The 18,746-nt window shown below is 39.1% G+C and overlaps 1 protein-coding gene across 5 annotated transcripts in view; it reads right to left on the bottom strand.

Moving 5' to 3' along the window:
- CCDC102B (coiled-coil domain containing 102B) overlaps positions 1 to 18,746 on the bottom strand; it is a 333,694-nt gene that overhangs the window by 243,049 nt on the left and 71,899 nt on the right. For 4 of the 5 annotated variants that reach the window (XM_006121423.4, XM_075921037.1, XM_075921040.1 and 1 more), the window contains one exon: positions 9,004 to 9,120. The exons of the other annotated variant lie outside the window; for it this stretch is intronic. In XM_006121423.4, coding sequence (XP_006121485.2) covers positions 9,004 to 9,120 — 117 coding nt within the window. The remainder of the gene's footprint in view (positions 1 to 9,003; positions 9,121 to 18,746) is intronic. 5 annotated transcript variants of the gene reach the window in all.

The raw sequence follows: 18,746 nt of genomic DNA, 5'->3' as shown, positions 1-18,746 counted from the left end.
TGAACTTGAGTCAAACAATTAGACAGAAAGGAAACTTCCAAATGAAGCTTTGATCTATATGATATATTTACTTATCTACATTCCTGGGAACTCTCAGTTCATAGCTGCCATGATGGCAAACTTCACATTGTGCTACTATTATGTGTTACTGATTAACACAACAAAGTCTTTGGTAGAAAGCTACCAGATATTGATGTGTTGATCTCCCAATATGAAATCTGTTAAAATATTTGTACATATCTAATCACCTTTCTTGTTGTACAAAACAAAACAACAGCACCTAAGAATGTCTTCAACTTGTGAGAATACTTTTTATACACCTAATACCCAAAGGACCTTAGACGCCATCACAAAGTCTCATTAAGATATAATCAGTCATTGACAGGCAATTGAATAACATCCAATTTATTACTTATATATCAGCTCCTTCCTGTTTCAATATTGCTCATTTTCCAAGTAACCTCCAGAGCACTGGGAATTCTTAATTGGATTTTTGTTCTGTTGGAACATTCCAACACAATAAAAGGCAATCCCTGGCATCTATTCTGTATGCTCCCTTCCATGCAATAGTCTCAAATTGTTTTTAAGAATGAATCCTGACAATCTTGCTCGTTGGGTTGGCACTAACCTAATTTAACAGATGGGGGAAACGAAACAGAGAAATTAAATGGCTTCCTCATCTCTGGTTCAGCTCAGAATAGGAATAAAACTTCTCTCCTCCAATCTTGTGGTCTGATTATAAGACTTTTCCTTTCCACTTAAATACAGAACAACCAAAATTAGAAGTAATGCTGAAGAAGACAGGACATATTTATATGAAAGTGATATATGTATTACCAAGGGTACTTGTGATACAAAAGCATTTATTAATCATAGTACAAATAATACATATGTTTACAAGTCCCCAAGGAGATTTACTGGTTGCATTATTTTTCTATACTAATTGTTCCAGTGGAAAAATACTCACTATATGCCTTGCATTTGTAAATAGAGGAGTACAATGTTTATCTTATTATAAAGCGGAAGGAGGAAGCATGGCTTAGGTTAAACCATGTAAATAGGTAATACTTAAAAAACAACAAATACACTAGAAGCACCTAACAAATCATGTAGATGGTATCATGAGCTTTCGTGGGCACAGCCCACTTCATCAGATGACTGGTGCACAAGCATAACATTTAAAAATGTCATTGACAAGAGTGATATGGAGCAGGTAATACTTGTGATGCACAAGTTTTCTTCTTCCTGGTATTTAGAACTGGACATTTTTAAAATACCTCAGTTTAAAGCTATGTTTATGAATTCAGGTTCAGTATTTAGCTTACAGACACCAGTATATTTGTAATTCATATTTGTAATCAGTTTTGATTAATAGCAAACTGAAAAGGCAGTTTTCATTTAAATTCATGAATTGAAAGGAGTTAATGCTCCATAGGTAATGTGTGTTATTTAAATAAATCATACTGTCGTAACAGAAATGTATGAGCCTTCCACACTGTCTCATTGTCCTGGACTGGAATATTTTGGGTTTGAGGAGGCACAAGGGCTTATTGATGTGCAACTAGTTCTGGGGAAAGATGTTAAAATGAAATCTGCGAGGAAAACTGTTTGGCTACTTGTAATTACATTTGGCAATGAGGTAGGTGAATACCACTTGTACTGAGCACTTCTTTTTCACTGTTTATGGTTCACACAGCAGCACCAGATCAACACTATCATTTATCAGCACTAACATTTACTATCAACTCCATTTGTCTGACTAGCTTTGTCAATCTGCAACACTATGCATTCTATGGATTGCTTGGGACTACACAGTTCTATAATAGTTTCTCTTCAGATCATATAAATCTTCCTGTATGCTTCAAGACTCTTTTCTTTTCTTTTCTTTTCTTTTCTTTTCTTTTCTTTTCTTTTCTTTTCTTTTCTTTTCTTTTCTTTTCTGAAACAATCGATATGATTTCATCTATTTATCTTATAAGCTAGTTTCACTTATTAGACCAGACCTGGAATTAAACAAACCAGAATGTCTAACTGATTCCTCACAACAGTAGTGATGTATTGCTGCTTAAATGCCATCAAAGTGACACCTGGTCATGCTCTGTTGGCAATTACATTTTAGTATATAGTCCACAAAAGTAGAAAGAGAGGATTCAGAAGATGCCATATCATATTACCCCCTTCTTGAAATATGAAATAAAGAAATACACATAGGAAAAGCATGATTCAAGAATGCTCTTTGAAATATTAATTTTACCACCACTCAAACCCTTCTCACAAGGGCCAGCAATGTCATTCTGTCATGTATATTGGCCAAATTGGACAGTCTCTATGACAAAGGATTAATGGACACAAATGAGGTATTCAAAAAGCTAACACACAGAAACCTGTTGAGGGACATTTTAACTTCTCTGGGCATTCACTAATGGATCTCAAAGTTTCCATATTATTACAAGCCAATTTAAAAAAACAGGTTGAAAGGGAAGCTGCAGAACTTAATTTCATTTACAGGTTTGATACCTACAATGGAGGTTTAAACAAAGACTTTAATAGGATTACCTGCTACATTCTACATCCTAATGACATAAAAAGCCAAACACTGGGTACATAAGAGTACTTAGAACCCACTCTATCTGCTTCATTTATACATTGTCACTCTAATTGACTATTCTTTTCTAAGTTTTTCCTCCTTTCCTTTCCTTTCCTTCCCCATCTCTTCTCTTACTCTGGTATTTATTTGGATCCTGACCCCATTCATCTGGGCAGGTGGATTGTGCCCACGAAAGCTCATGATACCATCTACACTTTTTGTCAGTCTCTAAGGTGCTGCAGGACTGTTCATTGGTTTTTAAGTTTTTTCAATTACAGACTAACATGGCTACCCCTCTGAAACCTTTTCACTATGTCCTTTCTCAATCCCTGTGCACCAACACTATAATCTCACTTCTCAGTTACTGAAACCCCATTCCTCCTTGGCCTTGACAAATGTAATCTTGCGACACTCATATTCCTTCACAATACTGCAGTCACTTTGTCCATGTCACTCCTTGCATGGGCTTTCCCTTCATCAAACATAATCTGCATATTCAAGGCTAATTCCCATGCTACTTACCTCTCAGTCACTACCACCGAGTTGTCATGACAATGCTTGCCTCAGTCAGACAATGATGTCAGTATTATCTACTACTTTGCACTTTCTCTCCTGCTGCTTCCCATGTGTGGAAGATGCTTCCCCCAGACCACTGCAAAACTATTTCACTTTTCTTCTTCAACCATTTCCTATAATCCTCCTCAAAACTTGTAGCTTTTTCAAAAAACTTGACAACATTTAGACGTTTAGTTTTCAGAGACAAGTGTCTATCATGGCAACAAATTTTTTTACATTTTTTCCTTTGCCTTCTACCTCTCCCCTCCCCCCCACCCCAACACTTCTGTCTATTTAGAGCCATCATTTGTCTCTTTAGATTGAAAGTTTCCCAGAGTGGGCACTATCTTTTTGCTGTACTGTTATAATGCTTAGACTAGTGTGTCTAATGGCTGAGCCTTCTACATGCTATGATAAAACAATATATATATATATATATATATATATAAAAAATATTGGAAACAAATATGGGATTTATATTCTTAGTGAGAACTTCAAGTAAAATATTTGCATACACAGCCTAATTCACCTTTTGAATCCATCAGAATTCTTTATGTCACTTTTAGACAATAGACAGGTAAAATGCAGAATTAAGGAAAAATCAGAAAGGTCTGGAATTAAGTTAAGAAGATCAACCCAAAGCTGAAATAGTGATTATCCCTTTCATATCTCTTTGGGATGAAATTTTTGCAAGACTATGCTCTGTCATAAACCATCCAGACCAGCTTTCAGAGTAGCTGCAAGTGCCATAAAAACAGCTACTCTTATTTAGTGCTTCATTTTCCAGGGAAAATTAAATGCAGTAGCCCCAGATAACGTTAAGAATTAACCAGAAACTATCTGAAAACCAGAAAAAGGTTTAGGTTTAGAGTTACTTTTGAACAAGGAGTTTGACTGGGTCTTGCTTTATCTGCACTAATTCACCTATTCCTGTTTTCCATTTGTGAGCTACATTTGTTTTGGGGGGGAAAGGAAAGATCATATAACTGAGGCAAAATTCTTTTTAAAAAGTCACTTGTTCCATAGGCCTCTTCAGATTGGCTCTTTACTAATTTCAGTGAGACAGGTAGGCCCCATTTCACTCCTCTAACCCTCCTATTTTTCTGACAGGACCTGTTCTCAGTCACTCTGCTATGACATCCGCGAGGGCAGTGTTTCTTAACCTTTTGCTGACAGGGACTGGCTTGTTGCCTTCCTGGCCCTTTTCAAGGAGATTTCAGAGACCAGCTCATATCACATCTACATGAATGGAACCTGAGCTTTTCCCTGGGATGATCCACCTTGTAGCAGTTAAATTGACTTTAGAGCTACATGTTGTAACTGTGCTGTATCAGGAAGATGTACCATAAGAATCGGCATTTCGATTGTTTGAGAAGCACTCTACTAGAAAGCTTTTCCATACAAGGGGAAAAAAATATTTACCATTATTTTTCCAGAGAATTTCCACGGAAAGAGATATCTTGACGCATGTGTTTAGAAGAAAAAATACATTAGAGTGTCTTAGAATAAAACTTAAAATACAAAAAGGATAGGAAACAACAGATGAACCGTGCAGCCTCTGAATGCCATTATGATAATTAGAGAGACAAAGTGCATGGGAAAATAAGTTTCATAGGACAAAATTCTGTCCTTCTAAGCTGTTCTTCAGATCTGGAAAATGTACTCAGAGTCGTTGGTAAATACAAGGTAGAACAGATTGTTTATAATTCAAGGGACCATTCAGGGGGAAGTGGCCCTTTAATTGCCTCTCTAGTCCTAGGGAGGTAAGAAGTTGGTTATCGATTATTGTAAGAAGCCATAAATCCAGTATCGCTCTTTATTCCATTATTTTAGTAACAATTTTTATGACAACTGAAAACCACAATATTATGCTATATAATTTCACCACATTCCCCCCCAAAAGATGAGTTTTATCTTCCCAAATCATTTTCCTACCAAATGAATTATGTTTTGCTTTTGAGTAGTAGGACCAAAGTAGTGAGGGGAAATAGAGGGTAGATCAATTGCAGCCATAGGCAAGCCACTGAACTAGACTGTCACATAAAGGTATGTGGCACAGGGAAATTTAATAGAGTACACTGGCCCTTTAAGACTAGAAAAGGAGGTCTCAGAGACCAGGTTACACCTTTCCTGGGTTTTTACTACTGACAGAGATCCAGGGAACAATAGAGGCAGCTTCTGAGAGAAAGGAAGTGAGCCCAGGACAATATTTGGAAAATTCTCAGCCTATCATTCTGTTTAGAGGTTGCGATTGTAGCATGGCATCCTAGCTGGAGTCATGCCAATAGCAAGAGGCCTGGCTCCTGGCTGCTATCAGGGACAAGAGGAGTGAAGTGGGTCTGCTTGGGCTTTGCTTGAAAACTACAGAGAGGAGTTGGGAAAAGCTCTCCTGAGTGGGGATGTCCAGGAAACAAGGGAATTCAGGAAATGGACCTTCAGGCTGTCAGGAGTGACCATGACCATCAATGCCTACCTTTGGGAAGACTGGCAAAGGCAGGGCAAACACCCTGCACTGGTTATATGTTCTATATTTAGATTTCACTAATCCAGACAATCCAGCACAACAACAATCTTCTAACAGAGTTACAGACAGTCCCCTAGACATTCCATGCTATCTTGCCATCCAGGCATAATGGACTTAGTGATAAATGGTAACTTACACCAAAAATCACAAGTCACCCTAAGATACACTCAGTCCCTTACGACCAGTCGATTTGCATTGTAGATTGCATACCAAAGACAACACTGACAGCTGGTACTGCAGTAAACTAACTATAAGGAATTACGAGTACTCAGTGATTAAAGCAGGTAAAAATGTACATACAGGAAAGTTATAGTCTATAATTCCAAATGATAGCAGAGAGGAAGTAATCTGCCATTTTCTCAAAACGGCAGATTAACTCTGTCCTCTTGTATTACTATTCTGCCCTATTAAAATCCAAACAGTCCAGGATGAAGCTCTTTTCCTTTCGTCCATATGTATAACTACTTCTTACAGAAAACAAGCTACAGCCTTTACATCAGTTGTTGGATGTCTTACCTGTTTCATCATATGGGGCTGTGAAACAAGGCAGCTAAAGTGCTGTTGGCCCCCACTCCCAGAGACGATTGGCAACTTCCACACACTCCTGTCTCCTCCTCCCCCTCCCCCTGTCATTTCTAATGTCATTTGTCTTTGCATAATCTGCAAGCCATTTTTTTGAGGAGTAACATTAGTTCGAACCAAGGAGTTTGGTTCCAACTAACGCTTCCCGGTGCGCACTTCCTGGTTCAAATCAGCTGTTGAGTTGAGTAACGCACCGGTGAGATCATGCTAATGAAGCACAGGATATTTAAATCCCCGCTTCGTTAGCAATTTTGGTCGCCTACATTTGCATTCCTAGCTTGAACTAGGGAGCAAGTGTAGACATACCCTTTGGTGGGGAAGGGAAAGACATATTTCCACCTGTGAAACACAAGGGGCTCGTCTACATTGGCCCCTTTTCCGGAAGGGGCATGGTAATTTTTGAAATCGCAATAGGGAAATGCGTGGGGGATTTAAATATCCCCCGCGGCATTTAAATAAAAATGTCCACCGCTTTTTTCCGGCTTTTAGAAAAGCCGGAAAAGAGCATCTACACTGGCCCCGATCCTCCGGAAAAAGCGCCCTTTTCCGGAGGATCTTATTCCTACTTTGAAGTACTTTGAAAGAGTATAGACGCTCGTGAAATGAGGAGTAACGGTAGTTCGAACTAGGAAGCCTAGTTCGAACTACCTAGTTCGTGCTCCGTGTAGCCACGCTGCACGGGGTTCGAACCAGTGGGGTTTTAAAAATGGCGGCTCCCCGCTTATGCAAATGAAGCCAGGGAAATTCAAATCCCGGGCTTCATTTGCAAGTGCGGTATGCCTACATTACCCTCCTAGTTCGAACTAGCGGGGTAGTGTAGACATACCCCTATAGACAACCACCTAACCTCACGATGATTCTTGCCTACAACTACAGGACATACCACACTAATAACAACCCTGGAACTTTCCCTTGCAACAAACCCTGATGCCACCATTATTGGACCTAACCATGCCTATTACAAGATCAAGAACACATATTCCTGTTCATCCAGAAATATAATTTATGCCATCATGTGCCTAAAGTGTCCATCTGCTATGTACATTGGACAAACTTCTCAGACAGTTCGCCAAAGAATCAATGCACACAAAACTGACATCAGACTCTCTCAGAGTATGTCTACACTAGCCTCCTAGTTCGAACTAGGGTGGCTAATGTAGGCATTTGAACTTGCAAATGAAGCCCGGGATTTAAATATCCCAGGCTTCATTTGCATGTTCCCGGGCAGGTGCCATTTTTAAATCCCTTTAATTGGAACTGACTGCCCGCAGCTACACGTGGCAGTCAAAAGTTAATCCGAACTAAGTCCGTAGTCCGGATTAACTGTTACACTTCATTGCAGGAGGAATAACAGGTAGTTCAAACTAGGGAACCCTTGAGGATGGTCTGCGGAATCCCAGGGTTCCACGGAACCCTGGTTGGGAAACACTGACTTATGTCAAAGATTACTCAGTTCTATTCTAATTGCCAGTAGCCATTCTTAAACTTCAGCCAATCATAGCTAAGTTGTTCACAGCTGTTCCACATGTGATGTTTCTTATCATTGACAGAAACTCACATTGCCATCTCACCACCACTTTATAAAAAGCAGTGTCAGATATGTTTTCAGGTAATAAAAATCCCTTCAGCCAGCCACCAACAGGGAACAAATGTGTGTGGGAAGCATTAACCTAGGCACCATGCTTCCTAAAGGCATTGAATAGGAAGCCTCTTTCGTACAGGGTCTTTATTCCTATGTAGAAGAAGAAACTGGAGAGGAGATACAGAAGTGGCTGGGCTTGGCTACCTGAGATGTTTAAAGTCATATCATTTATTTGCTTCCCCCCTGCCTCATTTTCCCTGGTTGTTATTCTGTTCTGGCTGTGAGAGCTAAGTGAGCATGGCAGAAGATCTCAGGGTCTGAAAGGACCAATGGCAGGGCAACTGTTGCTGTTTGCCTGTGAAATTCCAGCAGTGCTGCTGTCACATTAGGCATGACAATGGTCTATAGGCATAAGCGTAACTCAGCATGAATGATAGTTGGCAGTTCTGTGCAATGATTAGCACTGTATTGATAGACATCTCTTGATTACTTCTTTCTAAGATAAAAATTACAAAAAGAGTTCCAGAATCCATGACACCTTCTGTGTGCAGGAGACAGATTTTTGCCACATTTTTATTTGACAAGGATCTCACACATCCATTCAATAAAAGAAATAAAAGTAAATTTATTCTGTTTTTTTACTGTGAGAGTGTCTTCCAAGAACATCATCAAGTCCATGTAATGCTATACTTAATGCATGATATATGTCAGTAGATTTGACAATATCTTGAGACACCAAACCCAGGCACAAATTGAACTTCCTAATGAGTTTTTACTCACGAGGCAAACATTTGAACTCAGGCATCTCTGAAAATGAAATATTTCTTCTTTTCTGCACCATTCAAATGTTTCTTAGTCTGCTGCAGGCTGATATCATTGCACAATGTTAAATGCCAACAAATCAGTAAATTTTCCCTTCCTATATTTTTCCTTGCCTGTCTGCTATTAAAGATTTATTTTTTGTGTGTGTGTGTGTGTGTAGGATAGATTGACAACAACAGGAGTTTGTACACATCATTAAATTTTCCAAATATATATAGAGTTACAAACTAAAACTTCATAAAACATACTATTTTTATATATACACATACAGAGACAGAGACAGAGACAGAGACAGAGACAGAGAGGGAGATACCGTATACGAGAGGATAGAGATGACTTGAAAAACATTACCGCTGCTCTTAATTCATGTATTTTTCTGTCCATATTAGTTTGGGCACCAGTTTCATCCTCTATATTTTCAAAATTCCTTTCCACTTCATTTTGATGTAGGTCATGTAGTATGTTTAACTAAAAGGAAGGAGTTTAGCATCATCAGTAAAGAGCAAGGAAATTTCCTTTATTCCCATTAAACAGTTCTGAACAAAATCCCAACAGCCAAAATTAAACACAAACAATTATAAAATGCCTTCATAGTACCAATGATAGCTCACATGATATTTATAGCCCTGGTCCTACAGAACCCCCATGTGCATTCAGTGGGCAATCCTTTTGTAAATCCATGTATATGAGGATTTCCTTCAAATGCCTATCCATACTCAGATTCCTACTTATGCCTATTATTTGAAAAAAAAATTAAAGGATCAATAGTAACTTGGTTTTTTTTTTTTAATTTACTTTTTGAAACCATACTTTTTAGAAGAGTACCCTTCAAGCTGTGTGGGTTTATTTATTTTAAAGCATTTTTTTCCGCTCCCTACAATGAGCATAAATAGGGATTCATTGTCAGTCCTATGTGTAGTGAGTTATTGGTACCACACTCTAAATCCTACTTTTTTTCTTTTCCTTTTACTTCTTCAGCTGTGTGTTCGGTTTATCTCCATCTGTATTGGATGTCATAAAATTCAGTTACAATAGCAATCAAAGAGGGATGCTTGCCATCCCGGACTTCTGAAATGAGAGGTAACTTCTTTCTGAAAGTACATTAAGTGAGTGATTGTGATCATGCTCATAAAGATTATTATTAAGTATGGTCAGAAAAGCTTCAAATGGAACTATTTTCCATGGGAAATACAATTTTGGGAAAGCCAGAACACTTCACAAAATCATATTGATTTTGCTAAAACTTCATTTTGGAAGAGGGAAAAGAGGAAAAGGCTTTGACAACACTGAAATTGTGCTGGCTTGACATTTGCAGATGGAATGCTTCAAATTTTCATTCTAAAACGGCTTGTTTAAAGTTTTCTTTACATTATATAACAAGAAATACAATTAAAAAGCAAAATTAATATGAAAAGTTTCTACTGACTGCAAATGATTTTGTTTTCAAAATTCTTTCCAAGAGCATTTCAAAACTTTTTTGGCTTAACTCCTAATTGGAATAAAGACAAACATGAAAATCTTGAAATCCTCTAAAAAGGCAAATTTCCATATGCTGCAATAGGGTGAGCAAAGGGATAGGAGTAGGAGAAAGGCCAGGTACTGAAACTCAGTGATTTGGGGTGGGACAGCCAGCTGTAGGCTACAAAGATTAGCCTGTTCTTAGATTTTGTTCATCCCCTAAAGTTCTGACTTTCACCTCAACCACATACACTCTCCACTGTACTGCAGAAGTTTACACATGGGCAGAGCTGCTACAATATTTCCACTGTCAAGGCTTTTGTTTCCCTTGCCTCCCCCCCAGCCCTCCATCCAGTACATCTGATCCTGGTCTATCCAGCTCTATTAGTACATATTCAGCTCTATTAGTACAGAGTGTGTGTGTTCAACTCACTCTTGATCTGCTCATTGTTACATATTTTATTGAGCCATTAGAATCCTACAGGCAAAATTACCACTGGTAATCAGTGGATTCAATGGTGTGAATTTACACCTGGATGTTAAGATGTTAGTGATGGAGGTGGGGAGAAGACGGGAACTGTCACTACAAATCCTATACAAATTTCTTCAAAATGGTATTGCTACCAAAATATATCAAATTTTTCTTCACAATATTGTTGACACTCATGCAAAACAGACTATCTGAAGAATGGACGGGAAAAAAAAACAGAGTTCCTATCTAAATAAAGCTCTCAATGACAGGTTATTGCAGCAGACATTTAGGAAGCCAATTAAAGTGAAACAGGCTACAGCTGGCATATATTTTTATTGTGTGTATACATATTCTATGATCATACAATGAAAGGGCAACTCAGAGACAATAGTGCTTGACTATTTGCCAGAAAAATAAGAATGTTTCTTTATGACTTCCTCTCCAGACTCTACTAGAATGTTTTGTGTTATCAGTCTGCCTTTGCTCAGCTGGAATTTACATTTTTTTATTTATACAATGAGGTATACAGTCCATTTGGGACTGTAATGGGCCATCTTGATGTACATAGAAACCTAGTGCACACTAGAAGGACACCCCTTCTGACTTAGAGCAGTCCAAGAAACAAATTTGGGCCACAAAGCAGTGTACTGAGGATCACACAATTACCGTAAATTAGCACATATAACCTGCACACAAGTATTACCCACACCAGTGTATAACCCGCGGTTTTCCCTGATTGAGTAAAAAAAAGTCTTGTATACCCTAGGCCCATGTATAGACCGTGGGTAATGTAAATGCAAAGCTCCTGTAATCAAGTGTTAATGAGCTGCAGCTGATGACACAGCACTAAGTAGGCTACAACCCTTATCGTTGATATATAACCCCTTTGAACCACACTGCTTTTCCATTCATTTATTCCTTTAATGGTTTTAGCTTGTGTTTTAAACTTTTTAAACATGACTAAGTGCAAATCCTACACAGACGATTTTCAATTGTGTGTAGTGGCATTTGCAAAGGACAATGGAAACAGAGCTACTGTTCGTAACGGGTTCCATAAATGTGAAATTCTTCCTGACATTGACTCTTCAAGCTCTGATTCAGAGTATGACAGCGATTCTGATTCTGCACCACAGACCTCGACTGTCACTGAAGCTGACCTAGCCTTGGCTATGGATTTTATGGATTTTTTAAAGACAATGACTATGACAAGAGTTTTGATAGTTTTGAGAACTTAGACACTGAGGAGGATGCTGCTGGCACTGATCCTAGATATCAGAGTGAATGAGAATGCGAAGACTGTTTTTTTAAAATTGTTTTTATTCTTTTACTAGTTGTACAGTCAACTAATGAATTTTAATATAACTGCCTCTATTATTAAATTAAAATATGCTGCTTTTCTCAAGTAAGAGTCAGTTTTGTCTTCCTGTCCATAAAAAAACCTGTATTACAGGTGGACGAGTATAGCCCATGGCGGAGGAGGGGGTTATGTAAAACTTTGCATAACCCACGGGTATGGTGCCAGCAGCAGATCAGCTGCCCCACACGCCACTGCCATGCTTCACTTGCTCTCTACCTTGAATCTGTTCCCAGAATCCCCCTGCTTGCTATGTGGGGGCAGGCAAGGGGAAAGGGGTGCTGATGTCAGAATGTCCTCTCCAATTTAGCCCCTCCACTCCGGCATCATTGCCATAAGGCAGGATACAAACAACTACAGATTGTTGAGTGTGAACTTCCTGATCTATAGTACAGTACTTAAAAGGTCAGTGTAATCAAAATGGGGTCGGCATACTTAAGAGCTCAGTGCACATCTCTGCTTCTCTCTCTCTCTCTCTCAAATGCGCACGCGTGCACACACACACACACACAGAGTATGCACATCTGTCTCTCACATACACGTGGGATTCAAGTATTAACTGGAAACAAGGACCATTTTCCAGCAACCTTTTTAACTGCCATGTCCCATATGAAATCATCAGAGAAGTAATGGTGTGCCGAGGTGACTATATATCAGCATGACCAGTGTTAGCTCACTGTTTCTTTGTGTTCTATTAGCTGTCTTGTGCTATATCCACCATTTGGCTTGTCCTATGTTTAGATTATAAGCTGTATGGAACAAGGGATTTCCTCTTTTGGTTTGGTTTTGTATAACACCTACTATAATGACTTCCTAGTCCCTGACTAGAATTGCTAGGTGCTACTGCAATACAAATAATAAATAAAATACAGTATCGACTCACATTGTAGTAACATTTTTCAGGAACATAACTTTAATGTTAAAGCATTGTTAAATAATTCCAATTATTCCAATTTCCAATAAGAATTAATGTAAAGTAGTAAGGGGTTATTAGGTTCAGGGAAAATTCTTTCAGCAGACAGTATGTACATATCCTGTACACATTTAAAACAATTTTAAACAAATAATTTAATACTATACATAGCAATTATGATTGTGAACATTGGTTGGGGTGGTGGAGTCAGAGGGTATACTATTTCCCAGAGAATTGCTAAGAAAATGTGTCCAAAATGAACCTTCTGTGGCCTGGCTTTGGAGTTGTAATTACTTTATAGTTCCAAAGTGGACATGTTTGTTTCATCTTTCTACCATCTAGAAGAATTTTTAAGCAATTTTAAATAGCGAAGTGTTTCTTTAAATCATCTTTCATTTTTATAGCACGCAATATTACAGAATCCTAAATGGGAAACACAAAAATTAATCCCTATAGGACTTCTCAGTTCTATTACTTACCAGTTTTGACAAACTTGCCTTAAAATGCCCATTTTACTTTTCAAACTGTTGTAACATTCCTAGCTTTGTGATACAAACTTCACAGTGATGAAGCCACTGGGAAAAGTTCTCCGAATTATTTCTCAAAAGGATGCTAGTAAAAGAATCCTCAGGCAGACAGCATGGGATTTTACTTTGACTGATGAATTTTATTTTCTTCAAAAAACATTTTGAGAACAGCAGATTTGGTAAGTTTAGTTTATATAGTTCTGACTTTGGCTGCTTACACACGCATTTTATGTCAACAGTTGAATACACCTTTTATAAAAGATCAGGTTTGCACCCCAATAATCTGATTCTAAATGTTTTTATAACCTGGATCTTGGGTTTTCAACTGTAGTGTCATTTTAAAATTAATCCTCCACCTCCCCCCACAGTAACTAAATCTTGTTGTTTCTTCCACTGCTGAGGATTAAATGCACAACCCTTTCTTTTATCCCTGATTGCTAAAACACTTGCCTATGCTGTCATCATTAGTTTGAGTCATAATTCCTTCCTTAGATTGTACACCCACATAACTCCTTAATCAGGTCTGTGCTACAATCTCTCTTGTCTAACACAAAGTGTGGATACATAGAGCTCTGCAAATCTGCAGATAGCCGCTTCATATCAGTATTATCCATAATCATATCCCTTCTTGTGCAGAGTCAATCAGAGGTAGATATAATCATACAGGGATCAGCTCACCAGTGGTACCTGGCCTGGGGCCTCTGGCTTGGGCAACCCAGGGAGTACAGTGTCCTCAGCACCACCAGCTAGTGGTAGGGCGACAGGCCAGAGTCAGGGCTATCCAGCAACTGCTCACCATGCTGCTTCCTGTCCAGAGGCTTGGGCAGCATCCCCCCCATGACCCAGCCTGGCCCAGCAACACTGGCTGTACTCCAGCCTATGGCTCCTGGGCAGCAGGGCCTGCCCTTTGCCATGGGGAATGGTGTGGGCAGGGCTGTGACCACTCTTCCCTGCCGTGATGCAACATGCACTACTGCAGCCATTGCTCATGTGCCCCTGAGAACAGCATTCAATGTAATGCCCTCCCCACACCCATCTCCTTGAGACCCTACCTTGGCACACTCCCATTGCCTCTTCCCTGCAAGACCCACTGTACAGTTCATTCATTTCTTCTTTTCCCTCTCCCCCCATTAGCTCTTGGGGCATGGACGAACATACACATAATAGACAGCTAGTGGATCACAGATTGATTCTGGCAGATGCAGATGAGATGTGGATCCACACTTTTGTATTTGTGCAGGGCTCTAGGAATACCACAAATCACTCTTAATGCATATCTTATAGGTTTCAATCAGATTCTTCACTTAAACACAGGAAGACACCAAACCACAGAGGACTACAATGTCAAGGTAAAGAGGCAAAAATGTAGCAGATGCCACAAAATGGAATTTTGCAATAGTTTGCATATATTGCAATACAGAGAATGAAGGTTATATGCTTTTCTGGAAATAAAAGGTAAAGGCTTGAAGTAGCATTGTATATTAGTGACAAGTTAAACTGTAAATAAATGAGAAATGATGGAATAGATAAAACAGAATCTGTTTGCATCAAAATCACTTTGGCAGAGAAAGGTAACACTGGTATCTGCTATAGACCTCCAAGATCTAATTTGAATGTAGTTGGAGACATCTTTAATATTTTCAATGTAATAAACATTACAGGGGTTTGAGAGACTAATTTTCCAGATATAGATAGGAGGACAAGTGTTATTAATAATGGTAGGGCCCAGATATTTCTGGATGTGGTAGGCAACAGATTTTGTTATTAAATAGTCAACGAATCAAGAAAAGATTGTGCCATTATAGCTTTAATTAGAAAGTAGTGAGGTCCTGGTAGTAGGAGACAAGCTTGATTTGAGTGATTATGAGTTAAAGTAAATGGAAGGACAAACAAAAAAAGGTCCCCAATTAAGATACTTAATTTCAACAGGGTAAACTTAATGTGTAGGAGGTTAGACTACTAGATGATCGTGATGGTCCACTGAGGCCTAAAGGAAAAAAAATCAGAATCTTTGGGGTGATCAAAAGTTGTGGAAACAATCAAATAAGTAGTGTTATCAAATAATTGAGTCCATACTTTTAGGGACTATATATTCAACAGAACATAGAGAAGCTATTCAAGAAGGGTTCTACGCAGTGAAAACCTTGAATTTTAAGTTGATTTTGAGACAACCTTGAGTTACCACAATTCCCAAAATGATTATAATTGATCCCAGAATGAAGATCCAGGAAGACCTCAAGATTCTACAGTAACACCACATTGGGAAAAACAGAGAAGAGACAAAAAGGCTGCTCTCAATAAAAAGACTATCCATAGTAAAGATATTAAGGATTAATTGCTTAAACAAAAGTCATCAGGGAGATGTATTGATGTCTTCATGAGGCTAGGAAAGCATTCAGGGAGAATAAAATAAAACTGATGCCATCAGTAATTCCCTTTTGCTCCCACTGCCCCACAGCACATGTGCGTGCTTTAGATAGGGTATGTCAAAGATAAATTAAAGAGATAGTAAGTTAACTAGGTTATTTTCCAGAGAGAAGACTTGTGGGGAGGATGGGGGAGAAGATTGCACACTGTGCTCAGTGCCAAAAACCAGCATTTTTGTGGCTCTTATACAACGTAGTAAAAGCACATATAGATAACATGATTTTTTTCCATGATTGACCAGACACGATTTCAGTTACAGGAGGACAAATGTAAGTGGATCGGATAATAAGTGGTCAGATTCCAAATACACAACCCAAGGGTTTGATCAGAGTCAGGAGGTAAAGCCAAGGGTTGGAACCACATTACCAGAGTCAGGGAAATGCTGGTTTTGAGGCAGAAACAAGGCTGGAACAAAATGCAAACAAGTCTGAATGCAAGGTGGGGTCTGAGATGCAGTTGTGGCAGAACAAAGCAGGAGCAGGGCATGGAGAGATGAGCACAGGGATGCACAGTCATGGGTACATGTGTTGAGCGGTCAGTGATTTCCTGGTGCTATGTTTAAGAATTGGTCTATTCTCTTCTTAAGTCACACAGGCAGGGTGGTCCATTGGGCAAACTTGCTGGCATGTTAGGGCATCAGAAGTATTGAGCAAGCACAACTGATGATCTTACTCCAGACACCAAAGTATTCTCAACATTAGATGCTATAGCAAGTTCCTGCATGATATCTACTTGCTAAAGAATGTGTATCATTAATTACATCCATCACCTTGCCGGCCATCTTCCATTTGCAGATCTGTAGCACAGGAACATTTCCAGAAAAATTTCTCTTAGATTGTGTCTGGTTTGCCTAGCATCCTTTGCCATACAGATGACTTATTGGTTTATAAGAGAGATAAAAATGAATGTGACAAACAACTACAGTACCTGAAATTTCAAGATGCTTCTAAAAAGCTGGCCTCACTGAATTAGAAAATGTGAATTTGGAAAGGAGCAAATTAAATTATAAGGCACATAATTAGCAGTGAATTCAGCTGCATTTAGACAAACTGAAGGCCTTATTTGCCTTACCAGAACACAGAGATATCTCTGCAGTGAAAAGTTCCCTCATTTGGGGAATTCCTGATCAAATTTAACAAGGAGCCTGGTGGCACATTAAAACTAGTGCATAAGCTTTTGTGAACGACAACTCACTTCCTCAGATGTTGAAAAGAAAAAGAGAGACAGAAAGAAAAAAAGAGGATATAAAAATAGGACTGTGACATTCTGATTTAATTAGCACTGATATCACAGTCCCATCTGTATATCCTTTTTTCCCCTGTTCTTTCTTTTTCTCTTCAGTATCTGAGGAAGTAGTTGTAGGCTGAAAGTTTATGCACTAATACCCTAATAAATTTGTTATCTTTAAAATGCCACCGGACTCCTTGTTGTTTTTGCTGAAACTAACATAACTACCCTTCTGAAACTTGCTATCAAATTTACCTCATCTAACAAAACCTTTAATAGATCTCAATCATCATAATAGATGGTTCTGGAAGAGCACACATCAAAACCACAGTTGTCAAAATAAATAAAGTACTAATACTTCCACCTGTTTTGGCATAATATTTTGTAAACTATCCAACAGTAGTAGCAGTGGATGTATGTTCATATTAGTCAAGAGCAACGATCACCAAAAGGCAACAAGAAGCATACCAGAGACCTATTGCAATAATATGAAGACGACTTTCAGAAACCAAGAAGCAGTATGCCCAAATGAGAACGGAAGCTCCAGCACTCACTTCAGCCAGTGCATGTCTGTGTCTGCCTTGAATTGTAACATAGAAACAGACCATAAACCTTTGTTGACATTATTGATTCAAAAGCACTGGCTGACCTTTCATCTAAGATTCTGATTATGGCTGATGCAATTTTCTTTTCACATTGAACACATAGCAGGGAAAGCACTCATAGCAGCAGACTCTCTACCTACAGTCCCAATAAAGTAGCTCTCAATGGAAGCAGAACAGGCCTTAGAGAAAGACACCAAAATCTACATTGATCTTGTTCTAATGGAAATTCCACAATTTGCCAGGTGATTTAAGCAAATTAGACCTGAACAATGGGATTTTCTCCTTTGGAATCGTTAATGTTAGGCTGAAGGAGTCAATTTTTAACAGGTCTCTTACTATATTGACAAGCTTAGACTTTTCTTCAGATGGTTGATGTTTCTCATTCGGAAACGATGGGGCATTTTCATCCATGTGACACTAAAGAGATACTTTTTAAAATGTGTGAGGGACATCAATGTAAAGACATGTGCAAGGATTGCACACAGCAATTCCTATAATAGCCTGCTCTGAGATGGCAAATTCAGACCTTAGAAAGGGGGCTGCTGGACATATAACAAGGAGAAAACCACCGGACAATGGCAGAGAGCATCAATATGTATTTTTCTGGAAAGAACACAGATACATTATAATAATCAGTTACAGGTTGGACCTCCCTTGTCCGGCACCTTCAGGACCTGACTGGTGCTATATGAGGGAGTTTGCCATATCAGGGGAGGTCCCATGCCACCGGCCTCCTTGGATACTGCCAAGGTTCCCTGTAAACTGTACACCTGCACAGCAGCTTTCTGCGCTCTGCTCAAAAGTTCAAAGCTTCTGCGCAGGTACAGAGCACAGCTGATTGGCAGGGGGAAGAGCTCTCACTGAGCAAGCAGCTAAATGGAACTAGCTGCCAACAAACTGAGAAGCTCCCAGAGCAGGTAAAAAGGGAGATAAGGAGACAATCAATGGCTGGGGGTCTAGGGAGGCAATGAGTGAGTAAGTAGTTAATTGCCTGGTGAGTCAGAGGGGAGGGGAGTTTAGAACATCCCTCTGCAGGAGGAGAGAGTGGTGGAAACTCAGCACTCTCAACAAGCCTCCTGGGAAGGGGGAGATAAGGGGCTTGACTGCATGG

The sequence above is a fragment of the Pelodiscus sinensis genome, chromosome 2 (genome assembly GCF_049634645.1).
Source record: "Pelodiscus sinensis isolate JC-2024 chromosome 2, ASM4963464v1, whole genome shotgun sequence".
In the NCBI taxonomy this organism is placed as follows: domain Eukaryota; kingdom Metazoa; phylum Chordata; order Testudines; family Trionychidae; genus Pelodiscus; species Pelodiscus sinensis.
This window is presented reverse-complemented; position numbering and strand designations above follow the sequence as displayed.